Genomic DNA, 19,500 nt, shown 5'->3' on the forward strand with positions numbered 1-19,500 from the left:
CCTGGTCACTTGACAAGCTTTCCCCAAAGTGGAACCTGCTTCTGTGGGAATAAAATTAAAAATTAAATTTAAGGTGAGTCATGTGTCCCAGCAGGTTTCAGACAGCGTATCCTCTTGAGGACTCTGATGGAGAGATTAAGTGACCTCAGGGACTCCAGATGTCCAGGTTAGGACAGGAAAAGGGAAGGTTGCTAGGGATGTAGCAGGAGATGTCCCAGGAGACATTTGTAGTTTCTGGACCAGAGTGGGATTGAGGAAGTGCTAGGAATAGAAACTTTGGGTTGATACCAATGGTCTATAGTGAAGAATGTTTTAGAAGAGAGGGCAGAGATGGCTTAAAACTGAAGTTCTGAATCCAAGATATCAGAAACATTTAGGGGAGATTTTGAAAAATGCAAACTCCTGCCCCCATCCCCTTCCCCTACAGGGATATAGAACTGGATTTTGGCTGGGTGCGGTGGCTCAAGCCTGTAATCCCAGCACTTTGGGAGGCCTAGGCGGGTGGATCACAAGGTCAAGAGATCGAGACCATGCTGGTCAACATGGTGAAACCCCGTCTCTACTAAAAATACAAAAAATTAGCTAGGCATGGTGGCGCGTGCCTATAATCCCGGCTACTCAGGAGGCTGAGGCAGGAGAATTGCCTCAACTCAGGAGGCAGAGGTTGCGGTGAGCCGAGATGGCGCCATTGCACTCCAGCCTGGGTAACAAGAGTGAAACTCCATCTCAAAAAAAAAAAAAAAAAAAAGAACTGGATTTTGTTCATGGACTATTAGGATCTGCCAACCTGGGTGGGGCTGGCTTATCCATCTGCCAGCTTCCTGGTCAGAAACAGCCCTGAGTACTTGATAGGGCTTTCCCCAAAGCAGAATACGGTTTCTGTGGGAATAAAATTTAAAGTTTAGATTTAAAAGTTAGCCGGACATGGTGGTACATGTCTGTAGTCTCAGCTACTTGGGGGCCTGAGGTGGGTAGATTGCTTGAGCCCAAGAGTTGGAGATTGCAGTGAGCTATGATTGGGCCACTGCACTCCAGCCTGACAGAGCAAGAGCCTACCTCAAAAAAAAAAAAAAAAAAAAAAAAAAAAATTAAATAAAAATAAAACTTAAAAAGTAAGACCTCTATGGCTAAATAAGTTTGAGAATTAGTGGATTAAACATGGTCGACCATTTGGGTTGTTTTTTTTTTTTTTTTTTTTTTTTTTTTTTGAGACAGAGTTTCGCTCTTGTTACCCAGGCTGGAGTGCAATGGCGCGATCTTGGCTCATCGCAACCTCCGCCTCCTGGGCTCAGGCAATTCTCCTGCCTCAGCCTCCAGAGTAGCTGGGATTACAGGCACGCGCCACCATGCCCAGCTAATTTTTTGTATTTTTAGTAGAGACGGGGTTTCACTATGTTGACCCGGATGGTCTCGATCTCTTGACCTCGTGATCCACCTGCCTCGGCTTCCCAAAGTGCTGGGATTACAGGCTTGAGCCACCGCGCCCGGCCTCCATTTGGGTTTTTTAACCAGGTCCTCAGAGCCTTTAATATACCAGCATACATGTGAATCTCTTAAAAGAGGCAATATGTAGTATTTCTCAAACAGTTTGATTGAGGGTCCTTTTTTTCTTGGGGAGCATTTCCTCAGATTAATGTTTCACAGTGCATGCCCAGGAAGCAGTTTCACTATACTGGTATCTCTCTCTTTAAAAAAAATAACAACTCAAAGTTAGATAGCCCTTACTCACGTATTCCTAAATTCTTGGCCTTTGAGGTGGGTAAGAGTATGCACTTTTCCTACTCTGGAACTCCAAAGGCAGGCAGTGTTATGTCGTGGTTTTCCTAAGGCAGCTTTGAAGGCAGTGCCAGCAACTCTCTGCTATTCATAATTCCCATTGAATTCATACCCCTCACAGTTCCCTATATTGATCTCTCATGCCTCTCTGCAGCAGATGTTCCTAGAATACCCCTTCCCCTTGACAGAGAAGTAGACAAGGGCAGGTCAACAGGGGCCCCTCTGAGCCCAGAACCTTCTCTCGGTGACCTGGTCTGAGGGTCAGTGTGGCTGGATTGACAAGTAGTAGCTGTTGACTCCCTGGTTTGGGGTTGGTTTTCTGTAGGAGAAGCAACTGTCGGGAGTCTGCTGCCTGAGGAATATACTTCTCTAGGCTGGGCTTGGACTCTGAACTCTGGGCTGGGGTGGGGAAATGGGCTTGAAGACAAGGAACTGGCTGGGTCTTAATCTGGGTAAGAAGGCTGGGTGGCACTCACTTGGGTGGCAGTTTTACATCCCATTTACCATGCCTGTTCTCCACCTCTCCCTGCTCCACTTGTCCGTCACCACTCAGCTCTCTTCCTCCTCCATCCTTCATTTGGGTTCTCTCTTCCTCCCCCTCTGTTCTTCTAAGAAAACTGGCTTGCCTTCCTCCTCCCCCATCCCAATCTCTACTTCTCTTCACATCCCCTCTGCACCCCCAGCCTGGCAGCCTGCCCTGTAGGAATGTTAATTAGCATCCACGATTTAATTAATTCAGTAGCTAATTAATGATTGGGGACTGGGGGCTGGTGAGCTGGGGTGCAGGGGGTTGGGGGCTGGAGGTGACAGGGAGAAATAGCAGAGGCTGCAGAAGGCATCGCAGATGGCTGTTCGGTGGCTGGCACAGTGCCCACCGCCATGGATGCAAACACACTTGCGCACACGCACACGTATACACACACACACACAAGAAAAGGAAAGGGTGATCGAGGAATCAAATCAAAAGCAGGCAGAGAAGGGCAGAGGGGCCCTGGGAACTGGGGCTGTGGGGCTGGGGGTGGGGAAGGCTCTAGATCTATTTGAATCTGCTCCGGAAGTAGAAGAGGAGAAAAAAAAGAACAACCACAAGCGCAGAGAGAAGAGAGCTCTCCCGATACCCCACCCCACCCCACCCCAGCCACCCCTCCTCCCTGGCATGGGATTCATGGGCACCAGCTGAGGACGGGGTCCCCTCCCTCTGCCTGCCATAAATATTGGTACTGAGGACCCAGACTCAGAAGGATAGAACATTCCCAAAGAAAAGAGTTTTTCTTTTAAGTTGCTTTAAAATATATATATGTATGTGTGTGTGTATATATATATATATATATATATGCATATATATATATATATATATATATATATATATATAATATATTTTTTAAACTGCACCCGTTCTGGTGTGAGGGCGAAGGCGAGTGAAAGAAGGTGACTGAGCCAGGAGGAGAGCGCAGATGGCTTGGTGGTGGTATGGTGTGGTGAGTTGTGGGGAGGAAAAGAGGGGGGTCTGGCAGAGGTTGGGGGTGGGTGGAATGAAGACCCTGTTTTCCTCTTTTCGTTTTGCTGTGGATGAAGGAGAGAGAGAAAAAGAGAGAAAGTGGGTGGGGAGAGAAGCGAGACAGATGGCAGAGTGGAGAGGCGGCAGCCAGTGCCGGCACTGCCCAGCCTGGGCGGACCCAGCTCCCTCTGCCTGCCAGCTCTCCAAATGCCACCCTTCCCCCATCCTCCCCTCTCCCCATCCCCCCAGCTTGGCACTGATCTCGGGGAGAGAGAGGGAGGGAGCCTGGGCAAAGAGCATCTGTTCCCTCCATTCTCCCAGCTCCATCGGCTGCCAACCTAGGGCCATCGTCTGCCTCCATCACCCCTCCGCCTGCCCGCCTACCCACCCAATCCCAAACGGGTGCTGGATCAGGTGCTGAATCCGGCTGCCTCCTCGGGTACCAGTCACTGTGCATTGCTGTGTGTCTGCCACCGCTGCCTGGCACTCATGGGGCCGTGTGTGTGTGTGTGTGTGTGTGTGTGTGTGTGTGCGCGCGCGCGCGCATGTACGTGTACGCAAGAGCGCGTGCTGTATGTGAGCCTCCTGGGCATGGGTGGGGGTTGGCATTGCGGTTGCCAATCTAGTGTCCAACCAGAAGGACATTGGGATGGAATGGAAGAAGGAGGGGAGAGGCTTGGGGCCTGGGAGGGGAGAAGAGGTTGCATGAGTTGCTTCATGCTGCCTGCTTACTGGCATTGGCATTGCAGCTGCCACCCTTGTGCCCACGGAGATGGGAGGAGGCGAGTGGAGAGAGCAGTGGCAGGAGTCCTGTGCTCTGGGAGGAAGGCTCCCTACATGGGAGCTGTTGGCATCACATCTGTCAGGCTGGTGCCCAGAACTGGGGCAATGGGGACTGGAGGATCCAGGAAGCAGAGAGGAGGGGCAGGACTGTGTTTCTGATGTTGCTGTCCCTCTAGAAGCTCAGCTCTGAAAAGTGGTTGGAGTATGAGGTGATTAGTGCTCTTCCAGCTTGGGGAAGTAAAGTAGTGGAGAGAGTAACCAGGGAAGCACCAAGAAACAGTCTATGAGCCGGGGAGGAGGGAGTGTGCCACTGCTACCCAGGGAGAACTTGTTGGGGCTGGCAACCTGGCCCTTTGTCAGAGCATTGAAGGAGACAGCAAGGGGACCAGATGTGAGGTGGGTGGGTGCTGGCACTGCCCATGGCACCTGGCACAGGCTCTGGCATTGTGTGGAACAGGGGAGTGTAATGGTGCCTCATGCCAATCTGGTTGAGAGGGCTATTGTGCCAGGAGTGAGAAGGAAGGAGGTGAAACATTTCAGGAGGCAGGGTGTTTGGGAGACCAGACTTTTTTTCTGCCAGGACCTCCTTCTCCATCCCTCTTAGGCATGGGCAGTGGAGCGACAGACAGAGGGTGTCATGAGGACACAAAGGAGGAAGCACACCATTGCCAAGACCCCGAGGAAAGATGGAGAGCGCTGGCAGTCCTGCCTGGCCCCCAGCCAGTTCCCTGCTGAAGATGGCCAAATCCCCTTGCCTGGTCTGTATATGCCACTTTTGCTGGGGTGGAAGGAGGGAAGGGCTGGTTTGCTGAGCTGGGCTCAAGAATGGGAAGGGTACCTTTCTGCAGATCGATCCCATTTGGACTCTCCAATTGGAACAAGTGAGATGTCTGATTTTCCTCTTCGATACTTTCCTCTCTTCCCCCTCCCTTCGCTTCACCCCCCTTTCATCTCTCGTCACCACCTGGGTCCTACTGCTTGGCACCCAACCAACTGGATGCTGCCACGTTTGGCAGTGCTGCACTGGCACGTGAACAGTGTCTCAGATCCTGCAGATCCTGGCACTGCGGCAAACCCAAAGCCACCGAACATGCTCACGATGCCACTTGGCGGCAGTCAGAGAGAGGGGGCTGTGCACAAAGCAGTGCCAGGCATTGGGTGGAGCTCTGTGCAAGGAAATGGCATGAGAGGATGCCCTTAACAGCTAGGCTGAGTCAGCAGTCCCTGGTCAACCCCAGCTCTGCCTTCCTCCCAACTAGATACCCACCTCCCTCCTACCCTTACTGCACCCAAGAAAGGGGTTTAGATGGTACCATACTGAGTGTTTGAGCATCATGCAAAAGGAAACTGGAGCACAGAGGGACAGGCTATAGCAAGGCTGTAGACACATCTAAGGATCCAGGCCAGTGGACCGTACATATCCTTGGACAGCAAGAATAAAAAAATAAACCCTAGGAGGGCAAAAGGAGGTTCAGAGAGGAACACCAGCTATGTTGTTACCAAGATGGCACAAGAAGAGATTGGAAGGGAAGAAGTAGGAAGGAGTGACCCTCAGGTCTTGCTCTTGGTTGATGGAGTGGTTCGTACCTGCATATTTCATTCTGCCTTGTGATTTGCTGAGCTGTGGTTGAGATGAACTGGTTCTTTCTCCCTTGTTAAAAGGTCCATATTCAATAATAGTCCTAGAAAGATGGAAAGGTGCTCTAGGCCTAGAGAGGTAGATAGGTGTTAGGAAGACAAAGGGACTTGCCCTTCCAGAAGGACTATGCAAGGCACACAGTTAAGAGTTGGATAGATTTCCGTATCTTTGAAATCCACCCCAAGAAGGGAGACTGAGGATCAGCAATGATCCCTGGTAGAGGAGAAGGGCCCTAGGAGGAGAATCCCCAGCATCTGTGGTGATGCAGACCAGCCCCCACAAAACTAGACCTTGGGTCCCCATCTGAAAGAATTTCCAGTAGGTTTGGCTTTCCCAGTAACTCGGCAGATCTTCAGAAGATCTGGAAGATTTGGCTCTGGGTGATGTGGAGGGGAGGCTGGGTGGCTCTGGGAGATAGGGCCTGCCCAGAGGGGAGTAAAGTCCATGCTGGGCTGAGCTGCTCAGGGCAGAGGGAGTTCTGATTTCAGCATCTCTGGAAGAATATGGCCACTTCAGAAGAAACAAGGTGTTTTCCACAGCAGAGGAGAAAGCAGGGAGGCACTGAGTCAAAGTGGTGAGTGGACAATGTTTATATCTTTTCTCCTGTTCAAGAACAGCCAACATAAGCAGAAGACTAAGGTCAATTTCCATTATGGTGGGGGTGGGGGTGGGGATGATGTCAGAGTAATGAAGTCGACGAATCTGAGGTTATGATAAGCCCTGGTGTGGTAGCCCCTGGGGTAGCAGGGCTGGTCCCTAGGGGTGGGAGAGATGGGGGCAGGTCACAGATATACATGGTGCTGAGCTTTTTAGGCCAGTGCTCCTCAAACTTCAGAGGGTATAGAATCACTTTAGGAGTTTCTGATTCAGTTGGTCTAAGGTGTGGTCCAGGAATATGTACCTTACATAAGCATTCATGTTGCAAGTGGACACTTGAAACTTTGAGAAAGACTGTTCTGAGAGTTGGCAGTCACCTTATAGGATGGTCAATACAATCAGGGTTTCCTTTGCCTTTTGCATCTGTCTTCCCCAAATGTACTCATGTCTTTATGCTGTCATGTTTGGGATTTGTGTGTTGTGGGGTGTGTGTATGCACTTTGGGTGGGAGCAGTAGGAGGAAAAGGAGAGATTGTGAGGTTGAATCCAGCAAATGTAACTTGTTAGAACAATTATCCTCATTGGCAGTAGGTACCACAGAAAAATCCTTTAGGGAACACTTTGAAAATTCACTCTTCTTTCCCCACAAGATTCTGATGGCTGGCTGCCCATGGGTTTCTGAAACCTCATCATTGAGAATCACTAGGTTGGAAACATTGTCAAAAAATTATTCTCTGTGATCCAGTCATAATTGTGTAGATTTTGTGGCTAGGTACAGGATGGGTCCTGGAGGCTGCCTGGGTCCTGGGTAATGGAAGTAGGGATCGGCAGAGTACAACTCACCCTACTGCCGATACTCAGCAAATGGCGGAGGATGCTGTTGTTTGAGCACTTGGTGGGGACATTTAGAAATGAGCACAGCATGGGTCATTCTTCTTGTCCAATTGAGGAGACTTAATACAGGGTTTGGTGTCAGGGAGGGCTTGTAGATATGGGGCAGTACTGAGCCCCTGCTGATTACTGGTTGTGGTGTCTTAGCCGTTGTTTGTATAAGAATGTGTGTGCAGTTGGATGGGATTGTGAGTCAACCCCGGGTGCTGCATCACCTTTCCCCCTCTCCTTGGACAGCTTCAGCTTGTTCTGGTCTACCTATACTCAACCTGCTTCTCCATTAGCTTCTGGCCAGACTTCTCTCCATGGCTCAGGAATTGGCAAGAAATACCATACTCAGACTAATGACATTTAGTCCTTGTCTGTGCTTTGTGTGAGGGCTGTCTGGGTCCCGTATATCAAGGAGCGTCATGGGTGGCCCCACACCTGAGTCACGCAATTTTATGTTCTTCCCATAAAGTGTAGTTTCCCTCAAGAGGAATTGCCTTCATGATTACTTCCCATTTCCCCCCAAACTTGATGGGCCATGGTCTAGGTCTTCTGCAAATGTCCTCTCTCAAATTTGCCTTCATCTGATCTTTTCGGAGTGTATCTGAGTTATAATCCTGTAGACCCTGAGGCTGGGTCTACAAACTTGTTGTAGCAAGAGCTTTCTCAGTATAAAGGCCTTTCGTCCCAACTCAGTTGTCTAGAAATGATGCTCTCATGGCTGACAAGTTTCTGACCCGTTGCTTCTGAGAGAAACGGTCCCCCAATACCTGGCCATTCCCAGCGGTTTACCCTGTCTTTCATGGTGGTATCATATGAGTTTTCCCAAAAGTTTCCTCTTAATTTGCCTCCTGTGTATCTCCTCCCTGATGTCCAGAATAATTTAAGGTCCTCTGCCCTCCCCACAGTGTTTTTGTTTGGTTGACTGGCTTAGGTTTTGGGTTTTTGTTTGTTTTTTTGTGACTGTGAGCAGCGTGCGCATGCCCCCACTGCTTCCATCCCCTCTATTCCCTCTTGACTGCCCACAATGGCTGGGTATGGGCCCAGCGCCCATCCATTTTCAGGGCTGGTTGTTTCATCAGGTGAGTTGTTACACACTCCTTAGCAGATCCTCTCCCCATAACTTTATATTCAACATTTGGTCACTCTTCCTCTGACTGGTTTACTTTTTCCTCTCACTTTTCTCTGTGTATAACCTTTTTCTACCTACTTTTGTGTGATGAAAATTAGCATGTATTGGAGGGTTTTTCTGCTTATGGGAGTGTAGGTCATGGTCTTGCAGTATGTCCCTTGTACTTATACATACGGCCATGGGGCCCCGTCCTTGCTAGCACTGGTGTGTTTCCCTGCAGCCCCCTCTGCTGGGGTCAGCTGCTGTTTCTGAGGGTGTGTTTGCTTGTTTCACTTGTACAGTCATATACATGCAGCTCTGTATTTCAGATTTACATATCTTTCCAGGGATGAAAGACTGTCTTAGATCATGGTGCTGGAGATTTGGAGAATCAATGATCTGGTCTATAAGCCCTGAAAGTGGCTTAAAGAAACAAATATAAAGAATTTAAGCAGAAGGGCGCTATTATGTCTGGAATAAAAGGCTTGCTTAGTTTTTTTTTTTTTTTTTTTTTTTTTTGAGACGGAGTTTCGCTCTTGTTACCCAGGCTGGAGTGCAATGGCCCGATCTCGGCTCACCGCAACCTCCGCCTCCTGGGTTCAAGCAATTCTCCTGCCTCAGCCTCCTGAGTAGCTGGGATTACAGGCAAGCGCCACTATGCCCAGCTACTTTTTTGTGTTTTTAGTAGAGACGGGGTTTCACCATGTTGACCAGGATGGTCTCGATCTCTCGACCTCGTGATCCACCCGCCTCGGCCTCCCAAAGTGCTGGGATTACAGGCTTGAGCCACCGCGCCCGGCGCTTAGTTCTTAAAGATGCTTCTGTAAGCATACTCCAGAGCTTGAGGTGGGGTAGGAATAGATTTCTTTTTGTGGTCCTGTTGCAAACTCTGTCCTGTTTGGCCATTAAGGCTTTAGATTTTCTCATATTCTTTTAGCTGTCTATTTTTGTTCCTAGTTGAGTACTGGACACCTTACGCCGTCCTCACACAGACTCTGGTTTAGAGCAAAAATAGCCAGGATCACTTTCACCCCCTGCCTTTCTGTCTGACCCTGGTCGTTAACTAGGGTGGAGCTCAATTTGGGTGCCTCTTTAAGGACCCGTGTATGTTAGAAACCCTGGGGCTGGGGGTGGGGGAGGTAGGTACTGTAAAATAGGTGTCATTGTGCCAAGTGCTTGAGTTAAGGCTCTTACTCCACAGGAGAAGTACCATGATTTAATTCTGGTGACTTGGTATTCGCCTCTAGGATTCCGCAAAGGATTGTGCTGACTCAGCCTTCTGTCCACCAAAATGCCCACTGGCATTGCTCTCTGGAGCAGGAGTGCTGCTGCTAAGGACTTTTGGTCTGAGAAAGGGGCTGGGGAGGAATGCTTCCAGCTGCTGGGAACATGGAATGGTGCCCCCTCAGGAAGCATGTTGATTGATTTAAGTCAGCAGAGTCAGCTAGGCTCTTTTGCCCCCAAAATTCCAGCATTCCTAAGCCTGGCAATACCACATGCAGTCCCAACAGTAGATAAGAGCTGACTCCAAGCAGTACTGTTGCTTAGAGTCAGCCCTTGTCTACTGTTGGGGCTGCATGTGGTATTGCCAGGCCAGGGGGTTGGATGTAAAAGATCATGTTTCGTGACAAGAGGAGCGGGGACTTCTGGTTACATTGGCTCTTAGTGAAAACACTCATAGTTCAAACCAAAGCCAACCTACCCTGGCTGTAAATTCCTAAGATGCAGGACACCACACCTCTAATCATTCCATGCCAGGTGTTTGTCAATGTTTTCTGTAAAACGCTTCCTTTTTCTTGTTTTTGTTCTAATTGTTTTTGGTTTTCAACTTTTATACACAAGCCAAATTCCCAGAAAGCACAGTGAAAAACCTTCTTTCTTTTCATATACATGCTGCTAAGAAAATAGTTTTATACATAGAATTTCAACAAGAGAGAGAAAAGGACAGGGAGGGAGCGGTACAAGAGAGGCGAGGAAAGAAACGTGGCAGAAAATGCAAGACCGCAGTGGTCAGTTTCTCTCCTGTTGCCTACATTTGTAACTGGCATTTTTGGTATCAGAAACTGGGGTGGAGTTAGAAAACTAACTCCACCTAATTTGCTGTAGGTTAGAAAACTAACTTCACCCCTAATTTGCTAGAGTTGGAGTATTTTAGAAGTGAATAGGACAGAAAGTGAGCCTCATGGAATATATGGGGGCTACTGATTGAGCTGAACTTTCTCCTCCCTCCCATCCCATCTGCATATAAGCCATTGCTTCAATATTAACATGTTCAAAGAGTGTGATGTGACAGCAGAAAATCTAAATTCCAGGGCTGGACGAATTTGTATGAGAATATGAATTGGATAATGATAGAGCAACAGCCTGAAGGGAAGAGTGGATGGAAGGAGAACACCTTGAAAGAGAAGTGGTCTTAGGGACAAGAGTAGCAGGAAAAACTATCTGGAGGACATGGGAATTTTGCAGACTTTTCTTTGCTAAAAGAAAACATGGACTTCTCTACCCCATGCTACTTGGGCTTTAGGGTTGCCAAAATTACCACCTGATGGCTACAGAAACCATTTGCTTAGGGGTAGGGAACATTCTTCTGGGTTCTGTCAGTTCTCTTGGTGATATAACCCTATCAAAGATTGACCTGTGCTTCAGTCATTTCCTTGCCCACCCCATCCCCTCAATTCATATCCGCTGTAGACCCCCATGAGCTTCATGGACAGATCCCAACTCCCTTGGGAATGCCTCCTAACAATTGCTGCTTAATGGAAGAGCTGGGCTGGGCTGGACTGGAGAGAGCAGGAGCAAGGGCAGAGGACAAGTGGGAAGAAAAGGAGATGGGGGGAAGGGAACAAGGGACTCAGCAAAGGTGGGCCTCTAGGGAGGGCAGCAGGATTAGGGATTTGTGAAAAAAGTAAATTCGAGGAAAAGGTAGGAGATGAAAGAGCAGCAGATCTCAGATTCAGAAATTAAATATCCCACTCACCCCTTTCTTCCTGGGACTGCCAAGATACTTTTGGTGACACTGACTTGTCTAACTTATAGTTGGAAATGAAGGGCTATTACCTATCCTAATAAATATTCAATTCAGGGGACTGGGACATGTCTCTCCCCCTGAGTTCAGGTTTTTTTCCCTATATTGCCAGCTCCCACCTCTGAGACTGCATAGTCAGGGGAAGGTTGCACTGACTTAAGTCCTTCGAGGACCACCAGACCCATAGCAAGGAGTTAAAGCTGTTTGATCTTCCAAAAATGAGGTGGTTTAAAGAAACCCTTAAACTAGGGGGTGGGGGTGAGGCAGGGAGTAGGGAGTGACACAAATAGGAAAAACCACTTGTTTGATGGGAGAGTTTTTTTTTTTTTTTCTGTATTTTCCAAGTTTTTCTTTAGTTCATTCCTCTGGTCTCTCCATTTCTCTTTCGTGCGCATGTGCACGCACTCTCTCACTCTCGTTTTTTTGGTTGTGTTTCAGTTTTTTTTTTTTTTTTTTTTTTTTAAAGAACTTTGGATTTGCCGTTGGTGGGCAGTGCCTGCCCCTGGAGGCTGGACCCTCACGTGGCAGGGTTAGGACAAGGGGCGGGCCCACGGCTGCTGAGAGTATCTCTGTGTTTAAAGCCTTTGAGAATAAGTTACTGCAGTTCCCAGGGTGCAGGGCAGGGGTTGGCAGAGGGGTTTCTGGCGGCGGCTTCCCCTAGAGTCCAGGCCGCAGGGGCTCCCCTGTCAGGCAAGGAGAGGGTTAGGAGGGAGAGGGTAGGGAGAGTGAACTGGAAGCACTTCTCCCTTGCCAGCCTCCAGTTTGGTTAGAGTTTTGTGGGCTCCCTGCCCATCCCAGGCTCCAACTTTGGGAGCCAACTGAGTATTTGGAAAGAGTTTGTGAGCGGTATGGCGCTCTAGACAAGGGGTTAGGAAGAAGAAGGGGGAGTGGCAAAGTTTGTTTTCCTTCCCCCTTCTTTGCCTTGGGTTTTCTTTTTTGTTTCTTCTTTTTCTTCTTTTTATCTTCTTTTTCAAAATTTTTTGGTGTTTTCTCAGTGGAACGTCATGGGATAATGTGTGTGTGCATGTATATGTGTGTATATGCATTTATGGGAGTGGGGGAAGGGCTGGGAATTCAGTGAGGAAAAGGAAGATAAAACCAAGGATATATTTTGTGTGTGGTAGGCAGACATGTATGAATAATCACGGTGCCAAGATGGGTGTATGTTTCTGTGAAGACGGGCAAGGGCTACATTTGCAAGGAGCTGAGGATGAGGATCCGTGTGTGTGTCTGTGGGGACTGGGAGGAGGCAGGACTCTGCTGGAGGTGGGGTGTGTGGTGCCCACTGAGGGTGGGAACTGAATAGTTCCCATGAGGTGGGCGGGGCCAGGGGGTGGGATGAGGGGTTTGAGCTCCCACCAAATACCCCTTGGGGTAAAAGAGGGAGCCCTGAGGCCCTCCCCTTTCCCCATCTTGGTTTATCTGTTTATAAAGCTAGAAGTGTAGAGGTAGTAGTAGTTTTTGGGTTGGAGTCCGTGTGAGGTAATCTTGCTTCCTCTTTGGCAAAAGCCACAGCAGCCGAGGCAGCAGTGGCGGCGTTGGTGACGGAGATGGGTGGGCCCCCTGGAGGTGGGGCTGCCTTGCGCCTATGGGCCGAGGAGCGCAGGTGGGAGGCCAGGGCTTCACGCCCACTCAGCAGCACCTCACATGCCAGGCAGTGGTAGGTGCAGATGGGCACCCGCAATGGGGGTGGCATGGAGCCCCCAGGGCCCCGCCCAAAGAAGCAGAAGGATCTCTGGTGGGCAGTAGCCGGGGCCTCCCCGTCAAATGCCATCTTGCACTGGCGGCACAGGTAGCGATGGGTTACATCCACGGTGGAGATGCCAGTGCTGCCTATCAGCAGCTCATCAGCCTCACCAGCCTCCCCCTCCCCTGGAGCAGGCAGTTCAGGAGGCTTTGGAGGTGCTGTGGCTGTGGGCTCAGGGGCCTGGGGTGGTGGCTGGAGGAGGGCATTGGGGAGCAGCCCAATGAGGGTCTGAGGTATCACAGGGTTCATGGGAAATAGCCCCTTCTTCATGCCATAGAGCTGTTGGAAGTAGGCTCCTTGTAGCTGGGGGCCAAAGACAGCTGGCGGTGCTGTCCCCCCTGCAGGGGGCAATGGAAAGGGCAGGAACTGGCCCCCCAACAGGGCTGGGACAGTGGTCTTCAATGCTTTGAGGTTCTTGAGGGCATCATTGGAGGAGGTGGTAAGGGCTGCAACTGGCTTTTGCTCACCGGAGACCTTGTCCCCCAAGGGCTCAGTAAGAGGGCCCGGGACAGGGTCAGTGGTGCCTGCTGTGGAGGTGTTGGTTTGCTCAGGCACGGGTCTCTGAGGTAAGGGGCGGCCTGGGCCAGCAGTCTGGACCACTGTGGTGGTAGGCAGGACCGAAGTGGCGAGGCCAAGGAGGCCTGAGGAGGCTGCCGGGCCTAGGAAGATGAAGGGAGGGATGAAGGGTTAGCCACCTCCTGTCCCATCATTCTTCCTGCTGTAGACCACCTCCAGACACACACACCCATTCCCACCACCAGATTTCCATGCCCCTTCCCTCCCTTCTTTCCCCTAAGAGCCAGAAGCAAAGGAAGGCCACAGGAGATTGGACATGGGAAGAATCAGGAAGGAAAATGAAGGGCATGTCATTGGAAGGGGATGTTCTCTCAAGCCCAGCTCCTCCCAGCTTCCCCACTCACCTGAATTGAAAGGAGCTAAGTTGCCCAGCGAGGGCTGAGCCAGAGCTGGGCCAGACAAGAGGACCGGGGCCAGGCGAGGCAAGGCTGGGGCAGCCCCAAGGGGCATGGAAGCAGGTGTGGTGGCAGGTGGGGCCTTGGGAGCTGGGGGAGCCTCAGGTGCCGGGGCTAAGTCGTAGCACTTGCTTTCACTCTTCAGCTGGGCTCGGACTGCCTCCTTGAGCTTGGCCAGGTGCTGACGGGAAAAGAGATGGCCTCGGCAGGAAACATAGAAATCATATTTGATATCACAGTAGGGACAGTCGGTGCGCTGGGCTGCCAAGGGGCCCTCACTGCTGCCCCCAGTGCTCCCAGCGGCTGCTCCCTGTAGTTTGGCTTTCTTTTCCTTGGCACGAGCGTTCTGGAACCAGACCTGGATGACTCTCTTGGGCAGCCCAATCTCCTCCCCTAGCACCTCACACTCCTGCATGGTGGGGGTACGGTAAGCTTCATAGCAGGCTTTCATGATCTTCAGCTGCAGGCTGCTCATCTGGGTCCTGTAGCGCCGCTGCCCCATTCCATCTGGAACCCCAGTCCCACCTCCAGGTCCCCCACTGGTCCCTCCAGCCCCAGGGGATTCTGGTTCAGCGAGGCTGGAAGCAGATGAATCACTCAGATCTCCTGCAGACAGACTGCAAGCCTCACTCTCTGGAGAAGCTTTAGGTGGGTCATCTGGGCCCTCTTCCTCACTGGGTGGAGGGGGAGGTGGGAGAGGGAGAGGTGGCTCTGGTGTTGGGGTGGTGGCCTCTTTCCCAGGTGGTAGGAAAGGCAGGGGCCCAGAAGCAGGGGTGGCGGTGGGGTAGGGAAAAGCAGGTGCTTCCCTCTTTGGGGCCTCCCTCCCAGTGCCATCATCTACCTTGCCCAACAAGAGGTTGAACTTGGGCAAGGATGCAGAGGTGGCTGTGGCAGGGGGCTTCACTGCTGGACTAGGCACCCCCCCAGGGGTGCTTCGAAACTGGCCTTTCCTCTCCCGGGCCCTGGTATTCTGGAACCAGACCTGTACCACTCGCTTTTTGAGCCCCACCTCCTCAGAGATGCAGTCGAGCATCTTGCGTGTTGGGTTGGAATCCTGCATGTACCAACGGTACAGGATCTCCAGCTGCTCAGGTAAGATGGTGGTGCGCAAGCGCTTGTCCCTGGGGGGCTCGCCCTCCCCTCCTCCCCCTGCTTCACTGCCTGTGGGAGACAAGCTGCCATCCTCAAGCTTCCGTTTAAGAGGTTGCCCTGGCATTGGTGAGGTGGCTGCCACCAGGGGGCTTCTCTCTCCAAATACCAGCAAGGGCAGATCTAGGAGTTGTGGGGGAGCACTGGGCTGCACAGATGGCAGGAAATGTAGTCGGCGGTGACTGGTCAGGAGGTCCTGGCTGGAGAAAGAAATGGCGCACTGTTCACAGGTATGGGCTGGGGAAGGTGACGGAGTAGGCTTCTCTTCAGGGTCTTTGCCTCCTGCCTTTGTTGCCTCTGCTTGGCTCAGCTCCTCCCCATCTGGAGGCTCTGGTAATGGACCCTCAGGCCCTGCTGGGGGTTCAAGGCCCTGTTCCTCCTCTACTTCTTCCTCTTCCACCTCTTCTTCCTCTTCCCCTCTCTCTGCCTCTTCCTCCTCCTCTTCAGGGGTCTGGTCATCATAGCACTTCTTGAGGTGGCGCACCAACTCAAAAACACAGGAGAAAGTGGCATGGCAACGCCTGCAGCCAGAGGCTCCCCCAGTGCCTCCTCCGGTTGGCATGGGCCCACCCTCACAGGCATTTTTACGGGCTTTCTGGCGGGCATTCTGGAACCACACCACCACCACACGGCTAGCCAGACCCAACAGACTTGCGAGTCGCTCCACCTCTCCGTCTTTGGGGTAGGCACTGGTCTCAAAAAAAGACTGCAGGGCTTGGGTCTGGAACTCTGTGAACTTGGTTCTGGAGAACCGGCGGCCGGTAGGCACCAGGGGAGGAATATTCCCTCTGGAGCTTTCTTCCTCCTCTGCGGGCCAGCGTCCCCCTGCTCGGCTTCGCTCTTCAGGGGCACGGATCCCCACTGCCTCAGGCTCTGGGACCAGGAAGGGTGGGGCCAGTTGGGAAGCAGGTGAATCCAGAGACCCATCAGGAGGTCTGGGGGGCTCTGCAGGGGGCGGGTATAGGCTATCATAGCTCTTTCGAAATTGAGCGGCATAACGGCTCAGGGCTTCAAAGGGCAGAAAGCGGCGGTGGACATGTTCCTCGTGTGTCTTGAGGATAAGCATATTGGAGAAGAGTTTCCCACAGGCCCCACAGGCCAGCTTGTCACCACCCCCGAGGGCCTCAGGTGGAGGTGGGGTAGGGGGAGGGGGCACAGCTTGTTTCCCTTCATTGTACTGAATCACCAGCTCAAAGCCAAAGTTTTCTAGAAGGGCTTTGGCTGCAGTGCGGGCAGCCTCGTTGGGCAGTGGGTGAGGGGGTGAGGAAGGCCCTGCTTCATTACCCTCTTTGGCCATGGGGGGCCGCTCCCACTCCTGCTCAGCCAGCTCAGCCTTTGGAGGTGGTGGTGGGGGAGGAGGAGCGGCAGCTGGCAGGGACAGCATGGGTGCAGGCCCAGCTAACGTCAGCTTGGGCCCCACCTTGAGATCGTGGAGGTAGAAGGGCAGGAGCAGCTGTTGCTGCTGGAGCTTAAGCAGTGATTCGGGCACCAGAGGGAATGGGGGCAAGACTGGCGGGGTGAAGAGAGGGGCTGGGAATCGGTGCAGGTCCAAGGGAGGTGGGGGAGGGGACAGGAACGGCAGTCCAGATATGAAGCCACTGGGGTCAGGGCCCTTCTTCTCAGTGCCCACCTCCCCCTCTGTCTCGCTTTCCTTGGGCTCTTCTTGGGTTCGCTCTGGCCCTTCAATCTTGGAGTCAGTCTTGGTTCCCCGAGAGCGAGTCTGATGCAGAACTGACCGCATGTGGATCTCCAGGGTGGAGCTCTGGTTGTAGGAGACTCGGCAGACTGTGCACTTAAAGGGCTTGTCTGTGGCAGCAGTGGTGGTAGGTGGGGCACCAGCCTCTCCCCGGGCAGGGGCGGAGGGGTCAATGGCAGCCTTCTTCATCTTATGAAGGTGGGAGACAGAATTATAATGAACCAACAGAATATTCTTCTGGGTGAAGGACTCCTTACACACAGTGCACTTATACGGCCGGGCAGGGTCGAGAAACTTGTCCAGGGCAAAGTTGGTGGTTTTCCGATAGGTTAGAGGATGGCGAGGGTCAGCTGGAGCTGGCTCTGCAGAGCGGAGCTCCCCAGTGGTCCCCTCTTCCTCCTCAGCCATGGTGGGCAGAGGAGCTACATCTTCAGCTTGGGCATCAGGCTGAGGGACTGGAGATGGGGCAGGAGAAGGGGGTTGACCAGGGCTTCCTGAGGGTTTGTCTGGGGACTCAGCTGAGGCCAGGGGAGGCTCAGGAAGAGGATCTGGGCTGGCTTCTGGGGTCAGGTTAGGGCCTTCTAAGGGAGAGAGAAGAAGGTATAATGAGCAGGAACTTCATTTAAGCCAGACCCCACCCACTCAATGCCAGGGAGTTGGCCTTGGCCTCAGCCATCTTCAGACCTTGTTGGCCCATGGAAACCGCGTCCCCTTTTCTGGTACCTTGGGAGGTTTATTGTTCCCTTCCTTACCTGCTGCCTGGTCTCTGCTGGGTGTAGGCTCTGGCCCATGAGTGGGAGGTTCTTGGCCATCATCCAGAGGGCTTAATGTGGGTCCAGACAGCACTTTGGTTGTAAACGTCATCTCTACAGTTGTAGCCTGCAATGGGAAAGAGCCTAGTGGCATCACCACCACCACCCACTGCCTCTACGATACTCCTGATCCATCTGCCCTGCACCTGTACCTGTGCTGTGCTCCCTTTCCACAGATCCAGCCTCCTGTCTGGACAGACCTCCCAACTAATTGCTGCTTTTGCAGATGGGAGAGCCTGGGCTGCTGCCTCTCCTCTCTGGCTCCATCTTTCCCCAAGCCAGAAGTCATTGTTCTTTGAGGCTCCCTGGTCTGGCAGGCCTGTACCTGCTGTTCAGCAGCTCTTCTCAGGACTTAATGAAAGTGAAACAGAAGCCTAGTCTTCTCATCTCTGAATAGAGGCAGCTGGACAAGCTCAGTTCTGAGGCTCCTTCTCTAATATCCAACTTCGAATCCATGAAATGCTGCTTTTGTCACCAACACATGCACTTGCCTGAATGCTCCTGCCTCTTCCTCCCCTCCTGCACAGCCCTAACAAGGCCAAGTTGGACCATTCTCACCCAGCCAAAACACGCACTTGCCTGAATGCCCCTGCCTCTTCCTCCCCCACTGCACAGCCCTAAAAAGGGCCCCGTTGGACCATCCTCATACAGCCTGTACTCACTACAAGCAGCAGCTTCTCAACGCACTCCGGCACCACGTTGTGAAGATGGCTAAGGTGGAAGTGCAGGGCAGGCCGGCCCACCAGCTGTTCCTGGCACAGCGGGCATCTGTACTTGGGCTGCACTGCATGCTGGGAGAGTGTATGAGCCCTCACCTGGCTGGACTCTGGGCTCAGGAAGCTGCAGTATGGACAGCAGTAGACCTGGAGGGTACATATGGGCAGTGGAGGAAGTGTCAGGGAAGGATGCGACCCACCATCACATAGTCCTTTGGATGCAGCACTGGCCCCCCACTCCTTTTTTTTGAGACAGAGGCTGGGTCTCTCACTCAGTCTAGAGTGCAGTGGCATAATCTTGGCTTGCTGCAACCTCCGCCTTCTGGGTTCAAGCAATTCTCTTGCCTCAGCCTCTGAGGCAGCTGGGATTACAAGCTTGGCTAATTTTTGTATTTTTAGCAGAGACAGGGTTTTGCTATGCTGGCCAGTCTGGTCTCGAACTCCTGACCTCAGGTGATCTACTTATCTTGGCCTCCCAAAGTGCTGGGACTAGAGGTGTGAGCCAATGCGCCTGGCGTCTCACTCCTAATTTAAGAGGAACTAGTCAGACAGGAAGGCATTACAGTGGACCCAGCCTCCAGCCACAGTCCTGAGAGCTAGCTCCTTCCCACTCTCCCTTGGATTGGGACACAGGCTTAGCTTAGGCCGCTGCCTTGCACTCCTCCTTTGTCTGGCCCTCTTCCACCATCTTGGCCTCTCTGCCTTTTCTTGGTATCTTTCCCAGTCTTTTCTTCTGGCCTCAACTCTCCAGCTAAGAGATGGCTCTCTACCTACCTGTCCCCACCTCAGACTTAGTTTTCTTTTCTTACCTACCCTATCCTGCCTGTGTCTTCTCTGTGAAATGACTCCATTTCCTCTGGGCACTTTCTGGACCCAGAGGCTCCCTTGTCCCTGACCACTCTGCTTCTGTGAACTATCTCCTGAAGAGGGGCCCTACCTGTCTGCTCAGAAGCCGGTTTATCCTCCCTCAGGCTCAGCAGCTCCCACCTTATTTTCCATCTTTCTTTTTCCTTCATCGTAATGTGAATAAACACCACAGCTCCCCCAGTGGCCCAGGAAAATTCTAGCCCAGCCCTCTCGGCTCATTCTCAGCTGTACTTC

The 19,500-nt window shown here is 52.0% G+C and overlaps 2 protein-coding genes across 8 annotated transcripts in view; one reads left to right on the top strand and one right to left on the bottom strand.

Moving 5' to 3' along the window:
* The first annotated feature begins 3,189 nt into the window (after positions 1 to 3,189).
* Positions 3,190 to 19,500, top strand: part of THTPA (thiamine triphosphatase) — a 50,694-nt gene continuing 34,383 nt past the window's right edge. Inside the window, exons 1-3 of one of the 4 annotated variants that reach the window (XM_074393239.1) lie at positions 3,190 to 3,254; positions 3,596 to 3,713; positions 4,662 to 6,270. The gene's annotated coding sequence lies outside the window, so the exon portion shown is untranslated. Of the gene's footprint in view, positions 3,255 to 3,315; positions 3,714 to 3,746; positions 6,271 to 19,500 lie in introns of those variants that run through there. The other 3 variants (XM_074393238.1, XM_074393240.1, XM_074393237.1) reach the window with 3 other exon arrangements.
* ZFHX2 (zinc finger homeobox 2) overlaps positions 9,890 to 19,500 on the bottom strand; it is a 34,198-nt gene continuing 24,587 nt past the window's right edge. For 2 of the 4 annotated variants that reach the window (XM_010335035.2, XM_039468628.2), the window contains exons 7-10: positions 18,346 to 18,546; positions 17,624 to 17,750; positions 13,976 to 17,452; positions 12,664 to 13,714 (exon numbers count right to left, since the gene is read on the bottom strand). In XM_010335035.2, the coding sequence (XP_010333337.1) occupies positions 12,735 to 13,714; positions 13,976 to 17,452; positions 17,624 to 17,750; positions 18,346 to 18,546 (4,785 nt within the window). In that variant the 3' untranslated portion in view covers positions 12,664 to 12,734. Of the gene's footprint in view, positions 17,453 to 17,623; positions 17,751 to 18,345; positions 18,547 to 19,500 lie in introns of all 4 variants that reach the window. The other 2 variants (XM_003924300.4, XM_074393234.1) reach the window with 2 other exon arrangements.

This window comes from Saimiri boliviensis, chromosome 2 (assembly GCF_048565385.1).
Source record: "Saimiri boliviensis isolate mSaiBol1 chromosome 2, mSaiBol1.pri, whole genome shotgun sequence".
Classification (NCBI taxonomy): Eukaryota; Metazoa; Chordata; class Mammalia; order Primates; family Cebidae; genus Saimiri; species Saimiri boliviensis.